The sequence below is a fragment of the Desmodus rotundus genome, unplaced genomic scaffold (genome assembly GCF_022682495.2).
Source record: "Desmodus rotundus isolate HL8 unplaced genomic scaffold, HLdesRot8A.1 manual_scaffold_168, whole genome shotgun sequence".
In the NCBI taxonomy this organism is placed as follows: Eukaryota; Metazoa; Chordata; class Mammalia; order Chiroptera; family Phyllostomidae; genus Desmodus; species Desmodus rotundus.
In genome coordinates this window covers 1-16,797 of record NW_026527223.1, presented here as the reverse complement: position 1 = coordinate 16,797, position 16,797 = coordinate 1, and the positions used below count along the sequence as shown (strand labels likewise).

General features: G+C 41.5%; 1 protein-coding gene across 4 annotated transcripts in view; it reads right to left on the bottom strand.

Annotated features, from left to right (window-relative positions):
• The window catches only part of CRYZL1 (crystallin zeta like 1), a 32,711-nt gene extending 16,366 nt beyond the window's left edge, over window positions 1-16,345 (bottom strand). Inside the window, exons 1-6 of one of the 4 annotated variants that reach the window (XM_045195436.2) lie at window positions 16,228-16,345; window positions 8,130-8,201; window positions 7,257-7,334; window positions 5,307-5,379; window positions 2,204-2,248; window positions 1,030-1,098 (exon numbers count right to left, since the gene is read on the bottom strand). In XM_045195436.2, the coding sequence (XP_045051371.1) occupies window positions 1,030-1,098; window positions 2,204-2,248; window positions 5,307-5,379; window positions 7,257-7,334; window positions 8,130-8,195 (331 nt within the window). In that variant the 5' untranslated portion in view covers window positions 8,196-8,201; window positions 16,228-16,345. Of the gene's footprint in view, window positions 1-1,029; window positions 1,099-2,203; window positions 2,249-5,306; window positions 5,380-7,256; window positions 7,335-8,129; window positions 8,204-16,227 lie in introns of those variants that run through there. The other 3 variants (XM_024561376.3, XM_045195431.2, XM_024561381.2) reach the window with 3 other exon arrangements.
• Window positions 16,346-16,797: the final 452 nt, after the last annotated feature.

The following is a 16,797-nucleotide window of genomic DNA, read 5'->3' as shown; positions in this document are numbered from 1 at the left end:
TATTATTATTTATTAATTATTGTACTATTTTTCATAGGAACAACTATAAACCTACTTTTGCCTACCCTGTATTTGTGAGATTCATCCATCTCTACACTTCTGTTAGTGATGTATTTTCCCTGCTGAGTTGAATCACTATCTGGGAGTGAAAAACATTTGGGCTGTTTCCAGTTTTAGTTCACAATTATAAACGAAGCTATTATGAACTCTTATGCATGTCTACTGCTGTACATCAAGTTTGTGTGAGATACAAACTGCCGGTAGAATTAGAAGGTCTGGGTAAATATATCATTACCTTTATTGGATAATGCATAATTATTTTCTAATGCATTTGTATCAGTTTACACTGCTGGCACAGAGAAAGTCCCGTGGGTCCACATCCTTGCTGACCCTTGCAATGGTCAGACTCTATAAATGTGTCAATCTTGTGGATGCGCACTGACGTTTCTAAGTGGTTTTAATTTGCTTTTCCCTGATTACTAAGGAGGTGCAGAACCTTTTCACTGTGGCTCCATTAAGTGTGTGTGTATTTGTATTTATTTGTATTTAAATAATCATATAAATTACTTTAAGAAAAATTAAAATACATTTCAGTGAAACCAAATACTTGTCAGAAGATATTAGCGACAGAAACAAGTGTCCTTGATTCTTTGCTGTCTCAGACTCTACATGGATTGTCTAGATATTTTTTAAAAAATTTAACTTTTCCAATTTCAATTAATAACCAAGAATAGGAAATTTAAAAATTCTAATTAGGGTTATAATTTTAGGGAGAGACACTGCTTTTCAAACCTCTCACCAGGAGCTATGCAAGTGAGACTTAAAGGTCTCCGTACCGTGTATGCCTATGTGCTGGACTATGCACATGGATTCTGTGATCCTGAGGCACGAGCCAGTGGGGGTCGCAGGAGCAGCCAGCAGTCAGGGCCCTGCGCACCTGCGGCAGGCCCAGAGTGGTCACGGTGCGGCCACACAGTGCACACCAGCCCAGGGGGCATCTCTAAGCTCCAGGACGGAGCTGCTACCTACCCAAGTAGTGCTCGTGCACGCGGACCGCTTCGCAGAGCCCAGGGTCTTCAGAGTCCAGGGGTAAAATTCCTGAAAGTTACAACATGACATGTCAGGGAAACAACCCCCAACGGAATGAGTTCAGGACTAGTGAGCTGCTGTAAGCAGGAGCTGAGTTCTGTGCAGTGGAATTTTGAGGAAGATTCCTGTAATGACCAGTATAGGGGAGAGCAGGACTTCAGAAGCAGGAAAGGGGAGTAGGGATTTCGTTTTCTAACATGCACACTATGCCACCAGTGCTGTCTGTCCTTTTCCTTCACCTCGGAGGGATGGCAGAGACCATGGCTGGTTCAGAGAGCCAAGTGTGCGCCAAGGCTCCTCCCGAAAGTCGTCCCTGCCACACAGTTTGGTCCTTAAGATGCCTTGGTGCGCTCCCAGTGAGATCTCGCTGTCCCCTAACTGGACTGACTTCATTTTCGGTCTCTTACAAGAAGCACCAGGAGTAATACAGTGTCACTGACCTCTTGGCCAGATAAAAAAGATAAGACAGAAAAAAAAATTCTTCAAGAAAATACACGAGTCAAAGGCAGTATCGTTAAGAAGCTAACAAAACATTCCTACAGATGTATTCTTAACGGCCTCAAGCATGCCAAAAAGTTAACCATTTTCTACATTTCCATGAAGATCTCCTTATGAATATTTTCTACAAAGAAATGGTAAGACTCCATATGTTTGTGTGACTGTCTAGGATGTAGGTATAAATACATACACATATGTATGCAAAGTAGTATTAATTATGGATTGACAAAAACAGTACACGAAGTGCACTCAGCACACTCCGAGTTTTACAAGAGTGGAAGGGACAGGTCCTGCACAATGCCAGCTGATACGCCAAGGGAGCTGCTACAGAGCCGCATCGGTCCGGGGAGCCTGAGGCCCTGGCAGCAGAGGGCGGTGCTGGGCACAGCAGTGACTGAGGTCATCTTTTTATCTCTAATATTGTTCTACAGCCAGACACTGAAAAGTTTTAAAAGTTCTATTACTGAGACCAAACTCCCAATTCTCTTCATCAATGGACATTTTGAGAGCAAATTCCAACAATCAGGAAAGTACTTGTGTGTGAAGCAACGTCACAACAAACATGGAGTAATTGTATAGGAGAGAAGAAGAAACAATGATAAAATAGGTAACTTACCAACTACTTCATCATCTGGTTGAAAGAATGATACCTTACTTCCAACTAAAGAGTAAAGTAATAATTAGTATGATGATGTTATTAAACATAATTCTTATTTGACTATTAAAATAAAAAGGTCCACGGGTTTATAAAAAAGTCTCTAACTCAGAGAATAGGCCAAGAACTTGCAGGACACTTTGAGGGTCTGTAAGGACTGCTGCACAGCACAGTTCACATGTGGATCCTCTACAAGAGTTTCTACAAAGTCTGGGCCATGTGCCTGTTGACAGCACAGAGAACGATGTGTCTCTATTCAGCGAGGGATGAAGGGATAAAGGAAAACAGTCCACTCCACAGCTCCCATGATTACGCTGCTCCCCACCCTTCGTGTGGCTCAATTTTGTATCATTATTTCAGTTGCAGAATCTCAAGACACACAAAGGGAAATTCTGGTAAGAGTCATATATAAAGTTACTTTGATTTGGGATTATGGAAATAAATTCAGACTGGTGCCAAGAAATTTTTTGAAACTGTATAGAAATGATAGTTACATTTCTCTGCACATGTGGAGAAAAACCCTCCACCACCAGTCAATTCTTTAGAATATTTTTGTTCTGATTGTTACGGGAGGAAAGGGGAGGAGAACACCGAACGACCCTGAATGCCCCTTACGTCCAGCGTTTTAGTGTGTTATCCCATTTCACCTCATGGCATACCCGAGGTGGTGCCGTGATCCCAACTGGACTTGTGCGAAAACAGCGGAAGCCGTGAAGGCAGGTGGAAGCCTGAACCTGGGCGGGCCTGTCTGGCTCTGGCATCACCGTGGCCCCAGAGTGCATGTCTCTTCACCATGAGGGGCTCCGTGTCTGACGCACCTGCGTCCAGTCATTTGGTGCCTGCTGCTTCTCTGGGTCCCTCCTGAGCCAGCACTCTCCAGTAGTGGGGACTGCTGATCACCACACCTTTCCCTGTCCAGCCTGCGACCAGCCCTCCTCCTTCTGGCATCACTCCAACCCTTTGGTCTTGGCTTCCTTCTCTCTCCTTTTGACCGTCCTCGGACAGTGGCGTGCCCAGGGCTCCGTGCCATGCCTGTGTCTCTCTTTCACTTCTACTACCTCCCGGGTGAGTTCATTAACTCCATCGCTTCAACCACAACCTACACGCTGATGACTCTCAAATGCACACACTTCCAGCACAGGTCTCTCACAGCTCTGTGAGCTTGAACTCACAGCGTTGCTTCCTAGATGCCTCCCATGGGTTAGCACTGATGGATCTCGAGCTCAGCCATCTTAAATCTAAACTCCCCGTCTTCCTCCTAATCACATCCTCCTCCCTTATCAACTGGTGGCACCAAGTCATACCTTAGCCAGAATCCTGTAAGTCATTCCTGGCTCTCACCTGCTTTTAATTCCCTGGTTCCAGTCAATCATTAAGCCCTGCTGACTTTACTTCCTCAATATTTCTCGCATACATCCATCTTCTTCACCTTTGCCACTGCTGCCTAGGTTATGGACTCTGTCATCTCTTGGCTATTGGTCTCCAGCCTGATGGGTCCTCCTACCTATAGCCTGGTTTGCCCCCAGTCTGCCCTTCCTGTGGCCGCTCCAATAGCCTCCCCGAAAACCCCGGCGGGTGGAGTTGGCTCATCTCTGGTCTGGCCCTGGCCTACCCTCCTGTCTCACTGTGGGCAGCAGGGAGAGGAGTCAGTGTTCACATATAATCCTTAAAAAATTTGGTTCACGATCTTGAAGGAGAATTTTCTGGACAAAATGTTTCTCTGTGCCACATGTCTTACCTCCACCACCAAACTCTGTAATTCCCTCCTTTTGTTTAATTCTTACACACACCCCATTACTTGCTTCTGTGCCTTTGCCCTTGACACACTCTAGGCTGAGTGAGTCCCCTCCTACTGGCCCATTTCTCGCTGACTCTGAGAAGCCTCCCCCGCTCCTGGTCGCTGGGCGGGCCTCCACTCCCAGGCGTGGACCCGCCGTTCCCTAGACTGTGAACACTTTGAGGGCAGGGAGTTTGTCTTACTTATCTTCATATACCAAACACTTAGCAAGTGCTCACTACATATGGAATAAATGAGTAAATAAATGGTTACTCATCTTCTGACTATTATAATTCTTTCTTTTATTTTCCTACATTATGAGTAGAAGAAAGGAGGGGTAATGAAATTATGATTTAGCTATGTTACAAGATTACATTGAGAAAGAGTATCAAACATATTGTGAGTTAAAAGTATAGGCAAAACTCAAATAGTCTCTACCCCATTATATCACACACTCATTTACATATGCAGAAAGAGCAACCGTGTACTCATTAATCATGGACTACCTGTTAGCGGAGAATTTGAGGAGTTAGAAACAAATTACTATTTCAAGTAATTAGCTTACTGTCCTGTGTGTTAAGACCATTATTTACTAAATAAAACTATTTTTTTTTAAATTTAAGGCAATCATAAAATCTTACATGCAGGTTATTTCTCCCCAGAACCCATTTTTAGATGAGCAAACTGCTTAACTTTTAAATGCTCAATTTTACTCAAACTTTAAAATTTAACGTGAGCCCTAACTGGTGTAGCTCAGTTAGTTGAGCATCACCCTGCAAAGTGAAAGGTCACTGGTTTGATTCCTGGTCAGGGCACAGGCCCGGGTTGTGGGCCCAGTTCCTGGTTGGGGAGTGTATGAGAGGCAACCAATCGATGTTTCTCTCCATCTCTTTCTCCCTCTCTCTAAATAAGTAAAAGTAAAAAAAAAAAAAAAAAAAAAAATTTAATGTGAATGTAATTACTATTATGTAAATTTTGCCCTAAAGCTAACTTACAGAAGTAATTTATGCTATTTTGTAAACATCATATAAAGGACAACATTGGTCATTCTATTCAATGTGATTATTCACAGCTTTAAATGCACAATCCCCAAATATTTACTAAAGTATAATAAGCTCTTTAATTATAAGACACCAGTTAAGTTCTAGTCTGCTTTTTAATTTTAAAAAGGAAAACATTTCTGTATAATTAAATTTTGCATTTGAAGAAGTGTGTATGATTTGATGTGCCAGTACCCAATTAGCTTCCATGTAAAGTACATGTAGGTATTTACAGCTGAAAACTTACCATCTAACACAATTCCAGCAATTTCTCTTCCAACAGGAAAGAACTCTTTCTCCATCTTCATTTCTGCCAGGAGCTAAACCATGACAAAAGCTATTTACCATCAAAAATAAATCCTGGCTTCTAATATAAGAAGAAAGTGAGAGAAAAAGTCAAACCACAAAAAAAAGCAAATAGGATTCAGTTTTGGAATAAAGTCAAAGCAAATAACTTCACAAAGTAAGTTTCTCTATAGAATAAGAAACCGAGAGTCTGCTGAAGAATTCATTGATTTGTAGGATTTGAGTGTGAGGATTATTATCCATATCACCATGAACACACTTTGTTTAGCATCTTTACTCTGCCAAACATGAAGGGAAATTACAGCCCAAATTTACCAGGCAACTCCTTCGGGTGGGGCAAGGGGGGTCTGGGGACTATGTTGATGAGTAAGGCTAATGAGAACAAAAGGCTCTCGATTCTCATGCCCTTTAAAATCAGCTGAGTGAACCTCACAAGTCTTGGGTCAAGAAGCAGGCAGGAAGAGGTGATGGATATGCAGAGAAAAATTGCCATGTAATTTCAAATTCATGCTTTTATAATAATACTAGAGCCACGGAACATATTTGTAGGTATCACAGTGTTTTAGGAACAGTAAGCGAAAAGAAATGGAAATAATTCTCTTGTATATTGTTATCTTTCAATATTTAGATCTATAACTACTTGATTGCCAGAAAAGTCTCTCTTGCCCTGTGGAACTTGCACTTTTGCTAGGACAGCGTCCTTAAAGAAGCACTGGGTGCGTTATCTTATTTCCTTTGTGCTCACTGTCCAGGCCTCCTTCACCTCCCAGAAGCGCTTTCTTCTGTCACCACAGCTTTCACGACTGTCGTGTTTAACAGTTGCGCAATATTTCGTTGAACTGATTTTACTGTACTTTACTATTTTTTCCTAATAGACATGAAATAATTTCCTAGACTGGGACTGTTTTCTCTTTCTTTCCAATTGCTGTATCTTTTATTTCTTTTTCTTACTTTTTGAGCCGTCTAGGCCCTCTAGTATACCCAACGATGCTAAGTAGAGGCTGTGATAGAAGCCTGTTTGTCTCTTTATTTTTTCCTAGGCTGGGGTTTTAATGAATTTTTCATAGTTTAAAAAAACACACCTTGGAAGGGCTGAGCCCAGACCCCTGGTGACAAGGAGTAGGACTACTATTCCTGGTGAAGGGCATCTCGCTGGTTCACCGCTCAAGGCGTGCCTGCCTCACAGAGCTGCCCCGTGGAAGCCTGGATCCCCGTTCTGCAAGTTCCCTAATGTGACTTTATTGCAGACATCTTTTATTTTGATTCCTAGAAATTATGGTGACATCATAATCCGAGGACTTAAGTGTCCAATAAAACTGTGTTATTGATTTTTACAAAACTAAGTACATGCGCCTGCTATGTTTATCACAGTGCATTCAACCACAGCTTACCATTTGAAAATGACCCATGTATTTCACGGTCAGTGACAGAAGATGCCTGGGGTAGTGTGAGGTTGGGGGTGTGTGAGAGAGACAGAGAGAAATGACAAGGAGAATATGAACTCTGTCTAAAGATGTTAACTAGAAATATCTATGAACTAGACAGTTAATAAATTAGTTGATTAGATTTTTATATTTTTACTGTATTTATAACAGTATTTCCTTTCTTGATTATAGGCCTTAGTAATTATAAATCATCAGCCTTTCACAATGTAAAGGAGTTTGTAAGGCATTTTTATATAATAATATAAAATTACAACTTCAATTAGACTAATAGTTTAATATCAAAATATACAAATTCACATTAAGCTTTTTTCCTCGCTATTCTATTCTCCTAAGGATGATAATAAATTTCTTGGCACTCAGAAGGCAGTTATCATTATAATATACTTGTAAACGAAATATACTATGAAACTCTCATCTGACCTTTGGCAAAATAGAAACAGCAATACCTTTGTATTTATGTGGCTCAGAGCACAAGCTTTAACTTGGAGTTTCACGTAGTTCTCCTCTGTAACAGGAAGATTTTCCTGGAAGCAAATGATAACAAAATATTATACATTCCTTTGAGACCATGTCTTTATGCTGTGAAAATTTTCATTCATAATTAAACAAAATTAAATAGGCCCCAAATCTTAGAGCTAACTTTAGGGGTGAAAGCTAAGTACTATTTGTATGTCACAGTTGTACATTTCATAGTATAATAAGAATTTCTGGATTGTGAACACAATCCAATTTTTCTGTTATCTTCCATTAAGTCTGCAATCATTTAGGTCAGGAATCTAAATCTCAGGTAGCTTGGCTCGCACCACTGGAATGATTTGGGCTTGCCACAAACCTTTGAAACAACTACCAACACAGGAAAATTCCACTATCTGCACTTAAAGTGGTCATAAACTAGAAACCACTTAAAGCACAGTGAATAAGGTAACTTCGCAAAGCTAAGAAATTAGTGTGGGAAACAATGCTTTTCCATCTCTCATTTCATAACTTGAGAAAATGTATTTTCTGAAATATGGCAACAGTCTGGAAATTCACTTTATTGTGGTATTCTGAATAAGTTGAGTTCATTTTGTAACATATAAGACTATTAAGGTTGTTCTGTTTTCCTGGCATTTTTTTATGCCAACATGCCAGGGAACTGAAAACTCTTTTGTAACAACTCTTTCGGAAATGTAGTAGCACTGCGGTAGGAACCGCCACTGCCACATACGATCAAAGGAAAGGAATTTGTTGCGTTTCACTTAAGTTCCACCAACTGATGGTGTAAACCCAGGTAAATACACTTATCTTGTTTTGTTTAATGATTAAACAGTTTTTCTTACCCTTTCTTGAAATACAAATGTTATTTCTTCATTCGTAGAATTCTGTTGAAAATACAAGCCTTTCATAGTCACCTAAAACAAAATAAAAAATACATTAAATAAACAAACCAACAAAACATCTTCCAGACCAAAAGAAAGCAAAAATTAAAAAATAGTGCTGCAAGGGATAAAAAGCAACCATAAATGTAGTTTTCAAACACATAAATGTAGATGATAGTTTTTTGTTTTCTTAGATAAATCCCTTTAATATTTCATATAATAAGGGCTTGGTGATGATGAACTCCTTTAACCTGACATTATCTGAGAAGCACTTTATCTGCCCTTCCATTCTAAATGAAAGCTTTGCTGGATAGAGTAATCTTGGATGGAGGTCCTTGCCTTTCATGACTTGGAATACTTCTTGCCAGCCCTTCTTGTCTTGCCTGTAAGGTCTCTTTTGAGAAATCAGCTGACAGTCTAATGGGAACTCCTTTGTAGGTAACTGTCTCCTTTTCTCTTGCTGCTTCTAAGATTCTCTCCTGATCTTTAATCTTGGGTAATGTAATTATGATGTGCCTTGGTGTGTGCTTCCTTGGGTACAACTTCTTTGGTAAAAGAGGAAGGGAGAGAGAAAGAGAAACATTGATTGGTTGCCTCCCGGATGCACCCCAACTGGGATGGAACCCTCAACCTTTTGGTGTATGGGATGATGCTGAGCCACCTGGCTAGGCTAGACTGTTTTCTCAATGTGAATTTACGGAAGAATACAATACATGTGGGCAAGTGCACAGATCCCACATCGCGCAGCTTGCAGAACGTGACAAAGTGAATGTGGCTGTCATGGCAGGAAACCCAGCATGAGGACCCCAGAAGCTCTTCTTACCCCCCTTCTAGTCACTACCTCCCCCACCTAAGAATACTCAACACCATTTCCACAGCACAGTCAATCTTGTCTGTTCAACTTTATACAAATGAAATTATATTCTTTGTGTGCCTGCTTGCTTTTTCTCAATCTTATGTTTGTCTCACCCATGCTGTTGCCGGTAGTTGTGGCTCATTCATTCTCATTGCTATACAGTATTCCATATAGACAGACATGTGATTGTTTTCAGTTCGGGGCTTTTACACGTTATCCTGTTAAGAACATTCTTGTACACACGTCTTGGTGAAAGTACTATCATGCATTTAGTTTATGAGTGAGGAGGCTGAGTCTTACAGAGGTGAAGGCACATACTAGGGTCTCACAGCGCCAGCTGGGCCAGAGCTGGGACAAACCAGGCGCTACCAACTCCAAAGTCATTTCTCTTAACCAGTATATGAGTACATTGTGGTTTTCTACTGAGCTGCTAAATTAGGTTTTCCCCTTCAAACGAGAACGCTATATACCCTTTAGGACTGACAATGATTAAGTACTTGTTGGTAAAATTGGCTACATACGTTGCAGAGCCCAGTGCAAAATGAAAATGTAGGGGACCTTGTCCAGAAATTATTAAAATTTCAGGACGGCAAGAGCAGAGCATTAAACCAAGTGGGGTTCCTTCTGAGCAGGAGGTCCAGGGCCACTGAAAAGGTCCCACGCCTGTGAAACCAGCCCGCGTGCTGAACCTTAGAGGATCTGATGGAGCCACAGAAAGGGTTTTCTCCAAGTAGTTTGGCAAAGAATATGACAACCAAATTCTGGAACTAAAAGACATGAATAGACTTTCAAGACATATAATTATGTATGCAGCATGTAACAACAGAGACTATAAAATATAAAAGCAGGGCGAGCTAAGTCAGATGCTTAAGTGAATTCTAACCCTTTGGCGAAGAAGGGCGTGCATGTGCGCATGCCAGCATGCTTCTGCTGGCGTCTGCGGGGGTGGGGGGTGGGGGGGAGAGAACCCAGACGCAGCAGCTGTGTAACCCCATGACGTGGAGCCTATCCTCCTCCATCCAGCTCTCCAGGCTGTCTAAAATGCATCACCCACTGCCCCTAGTCCACCTTCCTCCCCCATTTTCCCAGTGCATACCCCGTCTCATCTGGCTGTCATGACTTCACACCATATGGTCACCCCTGGCTCAGGGCTTCCAGGCACTGCTTGCTCTCTGAGACTGCACTGTACTCACTCTACAGACCCTGTGATGGAAATAAAGCTCAACCTGCTCCCTCGCTGAAATCTCCCCCAGTGACACTCCATCGGCCCCATCTGTTCCAGCTTCTAGATTCCATTACACAGTAGCAAAACCCTGACGCATCTGCTTACTAAGTGGGTTTTCCCAGCTATTGCTTGGGAGAATCAATATTCATTATTATGAAATAATAACATCTCTGCTCTATTCAGTGTGGAGCTACTGAAATTGCCTTTTTGAGAAATGGAACATTTACACAGCAACAACTTGATTTCAAAACATCTCCTTTTATAATTCTGGAAGACACTGACTTCTCTGCCCGCTGCATCTTAAAACATGGGATGTCTCCCAGATCAACAGTCACATGTACCTCATACCACAGCACCCCAATTTCAAAGACCTGGGAAGGTAACTGTACTAAAGCAAGTATTATATACATAACAATGCCAATACTTTTTGTCAGATCATCTTAAGTAGTTCCTCCAAATTTTAGGTTAAAATTGGCCTGGCTGGTAGAAAAAAAGAATCTTTAGTTGGTCCAATGAAGAACCACATGGGGACAAAAATATCCTCAAAATTACAAAGGGAAGAAAGATAAGTGATTTTACAAAAGCAGCAAGAAAATTGAGGAAATATTATTTGTTTTGCACGCCCAAAAAAAGAATACTGAGTTCCTGACACTAAGAAAATGGTACAATGGATGGTATTGGAGGTCCACGTGGTCTCTCAGGCATTGGTCTAGGTTAAATGGGACACCTAGTCCATTACTTAATCAAATTTTTATTGAATGTAAAGATACTTGCACACAGAAAATAACTGATTGCCTTATAAAATAAAATTATAAATTAAAATATATACCATTTATCATGCCATTTCCAAGAATGAATGCTACGTAACTTCAAAATTACATGTACTACTCTAAACTTTCCTTTATCAAAGAAGCGCTACATAAAACTTTTAAGTAAAAATAAACCTGTTTAAAAATGTAGGTTGATATGCCCTATAAAAAGTATATCAGCTTACATTTTTAAATAGGTTTAGTTTTCCATGTACATTAGGTTTTAAATATATTCGACCTAAGTCCACACATTGAGGATTATGTTTGTAATACTTTGTATTTTTATAATGGCCCACATTAAATCTATTAAAATATGTAGAAACAAAAATTAAGACACCTATTTTAAATAATTTTTGGTAAAAAGTAGAGGTCTTTGAATAAATTAAACATTTGCTATAAACAACACTTTAGGAAAATAGTTAATAAAAGTACTGATCTTTTAAGGAATTCTAAAAAGATTAAATGGGAAGACATTTCCAATGGCTTCATAGTTTAAAGAGCAACACAAACTCTCCTTGCTGTCCTGCTACACTTCACCTCCTAAGGAGCTCATCTATTAATAACGGTAAATAAAACCTCTGCAGACGATCCTTTATCCGCACTTTCAGACCAAAAGTGCTCTGAGTTATCAGGTCAACCTCAAATTCAAGAGACGTAAAACTGGACTCATCTTTCTCTAAAATAAGATTTTGCTGTACCAATCTTCTGTCACGAAGGATATCTTAGGGGTCTATCACCATTTCTTCCTCTGCATTACAATAAGTTACTGGCCTGAAGGCTTCCTTTTTATTTGGCTGTCCTGGCTCACCTGCTCACTTTTTGTTTTCATGGGTGTTAGCACAAGTGATGTGCTAACATTGTGGCTACTGAATGGCTTCATTCCCTTCTCTCATCCAATCCATCTGCTATTCTGTGGACAACATAATTCCTGAAAGTCCAAACTCTTTACATACTCAAATTTCTATTATTCCCCAACACAATCTTTTAATATTGTGGCCACTTCCGGTTCAGGATTCAGTTATAATATTCCTCACCCACTCTCCCTTTTGTTTTTAGGGAAGCAGAGCTACTGTCAGGAAGCTGGGCTACAGAAAAAACAGGTAGGTCAATTCCCAAATGCTGTTGCACCTGCTCACCGTTATGCCAGGACGGGGGCACAGCAGCCCGATACGAGCTGGACTGTCAGGGATAAGTCTTCAGTTATACTGAAGAGGTGACTTCATACTATGTTTTAATAGTGTCCTTGCTGACCTGTGAGAATTTTCATACATACCCACGCATCAGATAAGGAAGTATGTCAAACCACGTGCCCAAATACTTGGTGAAAAAATATGGTCAGCAAATCACAGTAACCAGATGGAGGTTTGGTTTACTGTATTTTGCCGTGTATAATGCGCATGTATTTGCCCAAACTTTTGAGGGGAAAATAAGAGTGCACATTATACACGGGCATAATGACTACACACCATGGGTATAATAATCCCGCATGTAATACACATGAAACGAGGGTGCGCATTACACACGGCAGAATGCGGGTAAATGCCATACTCTGCAGGCTGTGAAGCACAGCATTCCTACTTAGATAGGGCAGCTGTGCTTCTTCAAGGGGGTGGCGGGTGTGTGGTCTTAACAGCCAGAGGACGTCTCTAGGTGGCATAGGCAACGGTCTCTGGAAATCTGTACACTCTAAGGACACTTTGCATAAGCAATGAGCACGCAGGTGATTGCAAGGGGGGCCCGGGAGATGCTTGGCTCACACCAAGCTAGACGCTAGGAAGCATTTCTAGCTGATAACATTTCGGAAGAACCTTTACTTTCACATTTTAGGTACATAATTTAAATTTAGGGAATGAAGTTGCATGGCCCCAATCACTGGAAGGATTTAAACAGAGGCTGAATACACACTGCGGCGTCGAAGGGAATTCAGGAATCAGATGTGGGGAACGGGAGCTGAGATGGCCATGTTAATGCTGCTTCTAATTATGACCATCTCGATTTCTACGAACATTATCAAGACATACTCAATTGAACTTATACATTTGAGGCATGATCTTTACTTCTCACACAACCTGAGGTCTAAAGATAGGTGAAGAATTAGGAAAGGAAAAATTTTTATTTTTGTCATAAGCTTTAGGCGGAAGTAAAAAAAGGCATTTGCTTGGAGGTGTCAGATTGGTGCCTATCCATGCAAGTGGTGGCTGCCAACACGCGTCTATCTAGAACAGTGGCTCCCAGCGACAACCTCTCTTAAATCTCAGAAAGTTTTTTCAGTAACTTTCCTGCCCCCAAGAGAGCTTCACTTGTATTACTTACTGATTCACACTTAGGGTTCTTACTGGAGGCATTCCCCTGCCAGTACCTCTAGCCAGCGAGAGGCGGGTGGGCTGGGGGACGGGATGGTCATTACTTTATGGATGGTAAATCTTTGGTCCAGTTACTATTCATTGTAGGGCCACTCAATATATTAAGATTGAGAACAACAGAAATGTAACTTTCATTTATATTTTTAATTAGCATCATATTTTCCCCTAATGACTATGGGGAACAATGGAGCCAATGGTGTGATGAATGAGTCTTCTCCTTCTGCTGTCTTAATCATGTGACTCTGGGACAGTGCAGGTGGTGACGAGGGACATCAGCAACTGAGGGGTCTTCAAATCGCTACTACACTTTCCCTCCTCTCCAACGGACTTAACAGTCTTCTCTCCACTGACTACCATTATTGTAGTCGGTAAATGCCTATTTAATTTTCCAACTTTCCAAGTCACTATAGCGTCTCTTTTTTAAAGAAAATCTAGAGAGAGGGAAGGAGAAAGAGAGGGAGAGATACATCAATGTGTGGTTGCCTCTCACGTGGCCCCCTACTAGGGACCTGGCCCGCATCCCAGGCATGCGCCCCCTGACTGGGAATCGAACCCATGACCCTTTGGTTCACAGGCCCATGCTCAATCCACTGAGCTACACCAACCAGGGCACACTACAACATCTTAAAGAAACCATTTCTTGCTTCACATGCAAGACAGAAATTGTAATTTGGGTTATTTACTAATAAATTCACAACTAAGAAAATAATTTATAAAGTTTCACATTTATTATAATGCATAAAATTCGAAGAAAATTACTTTTGTAAAATACCATATTTTAGTATGTGTGGGTATATGTATTTTCACTCTTCTACTCATAAAACCTCTCCTTAGTTCCATGTATTACTTACTGTTCTCTGGGTCTAGAAAAATCACAAATAAAGTTGTCTTTGTTTAGTTCACAAAAGCAAGGAAACATTTTTATCAATTAAAAACATGATTTCACTAAAAACAAAAGCAAAACACACCATGATTTCATAGTGAAACAATTTAAGAAGTCCTGACTTTCCCCATCTTTAGGGAGGTACAAAAATGAATCTAGACACAACAATGCCCAAGGTACAGTACTTGTCCAGAGGCCCAAAATCAATGTTTTGAACACTCTTCTTCAATCCAGAACTTTGATTTTGAATGCACAGCGCCAAGAGTTGTGAAACTACCAAAATATTTCATTGCAACTGACAAGCAACTTGAACTTGTGCAGGAAACCCTCTCTGTTTCAAATCTCAACATCTCATCCCTGCCGTAAACTGGAGCAGAGGCATCAAGGAAGTGAAATTAGTCATAAAAGGTAGTAATTATACACTGAAGTGGTTGACAAATAGGATTTAGAAATCATAATTGACGGGAGTTTGAATCCTAGTTCTCCTACTTGCAAGCTACATGACTTCGGGCTATTTAATTTTAATCTTCTGGGCCCGAGATTTCGTACCTATTAAACAGAGGTAATAGTAGTTAGAACAAAGGGTTGCTATAAGGATTAAATGACACATGCTAAGCATTCTACAAAAAAAGCATTCATAAGTGTTGGCTATCTTTACTATTATTTCTGTAAATTGGGCAGAGAACCTCTGAAATATTACAGTTCGGATGCCTACCTCAAAGGGTGTGGTCATATACAACCTGAGGTTTAACACGTTTCAGTTCCTGCGGTGGGCAACTATACAATCTGGATCTGCTCCGTCCAGTAAGGGTGGCCACTAGCCACAGGTGGCTAAGGAGTACTAGTTCAAGTGTTAGTTCAAGCACAGTTCAGTGTCTAGTGGGAATTAAGATGTGCTGTAGCCCGGCAGCTGTGGCTCAGTGGATTGAGCGCGGGCTGCGAACCAGAGGGTCGCTGGTTGGATTCCCAGTCAAGGCACCAGCGTGGGTTGCGGGGCGGGTCCCCAGGGGAGGCCACATGAGAGGCAACCACACACTGATGTTTCTCACCCTCTCTTTCTCCCTCCTTTCCACTATCTCTAAAAGTAAATAAATAAAATCTTAAAAAAAAGATGGGCTGTAAATGTGAAATATACATCAGATTTCAAAGACAATAAGAAAAATAATGTATAATATCTCAATTTTAAAATACTTGATTGTGTTAAAGTTATATTTTGAACATAATGAATGAAATGAAACTATTAAAATTTCACGTGTTTTCATATTTTTGGCTATGACTACCACAAAATTTAAAGTTACGTTAAGTGGCTTGCATTATATTTGCACAGAGCTGACATAGAATCTCTCAGCACCTGGGAGCTCTGTAGAAACGCAAATTCTCCAGCCCCGCCCAACCTACAGAACCAGCCTCGGCACGTCAGTGTGTTCCGACGTGGTTCTTAGGCTCGCTGCAGAATATCGGGGTTTAGCTGAAGAGGGCCTAGCTGGCCCTAAAGTCACATAAATGAGAATACTCTTGCTTTATTTAGGTAATTGCTCCAATACAGAAAAGTGAAGGAGTAGAAAGCAGTGGTAGAGATGGGGTAAGGGAGAAAGAAAAAGAAACTCAAATTATAGGAACAAAAAACCAAGCCGGGAGATTCAGTGGGCAGGAACTTCTAGACTTTTACCATCCTTAAATGTGGAGGGATAGGCAAACCGAGAGAAACCCTGTAAGGACTAGGAGGAAATCGCCAGGAACACCAAGCCTTCCCCGCCCCTCGGTGGCCTCAGCTAAGCTAGGCCTGGGCCCGAGGGGATCTGGGGTTGAGGTACGGCGCAGACCACCATCCGCCCCAGGGCTGGATGGTGGCGCGGGGCGTCTCTCGATCTTTTGTCCAAAGTCCGGTTTCCCAAGAGAAACGACGCACTAAGCGGGACTCACCTCCTTTGAGAAGCTCTAACGGCCTAACCCTCCGCCACCGCCACCTTCGAGTGCTTCTGCAGAAAGCCCGCCCCCGTTGGCCCAGGCGCTACTTCCATTGGTCAGGTCACTCGTCACTCCCGGACTCCCGGAGGCCGGAGAGAACGCCATAGCAACCAAACTCGGAACTACAACTCCCGGCATGCTCTGTTAGGAGAAGCTAGACACTGCACAGGGGCTACCAATAAACGGATGAAGTTGTAGTCACCTGGATGGGCGCCGTTTTATGCAAATTTCAGTTCTAGGCCACACCCTTTCTCATTCCAACCGTTTGCCTTGGGCTGTGCCCCGCCTTCCTTTTCGCCTCTACGTTATTTTCGCCTTTAAATCTTCCTTAGCTAGTTTAGTTGAATGCATCCTAACTAGTGTCTCGCTTGACAACGGACAAATACACTGAAATCGTGGAACAAAATTTCCACAAGCCCTGTCAGGAAAATCCCAGATCAGAAGCCTCTGGCTACACCTTCTGAATTCTCCTACCAACTGCTGTGATTAGAACGGATCAGACAAATAAGGGTGTTTGGTATTGGG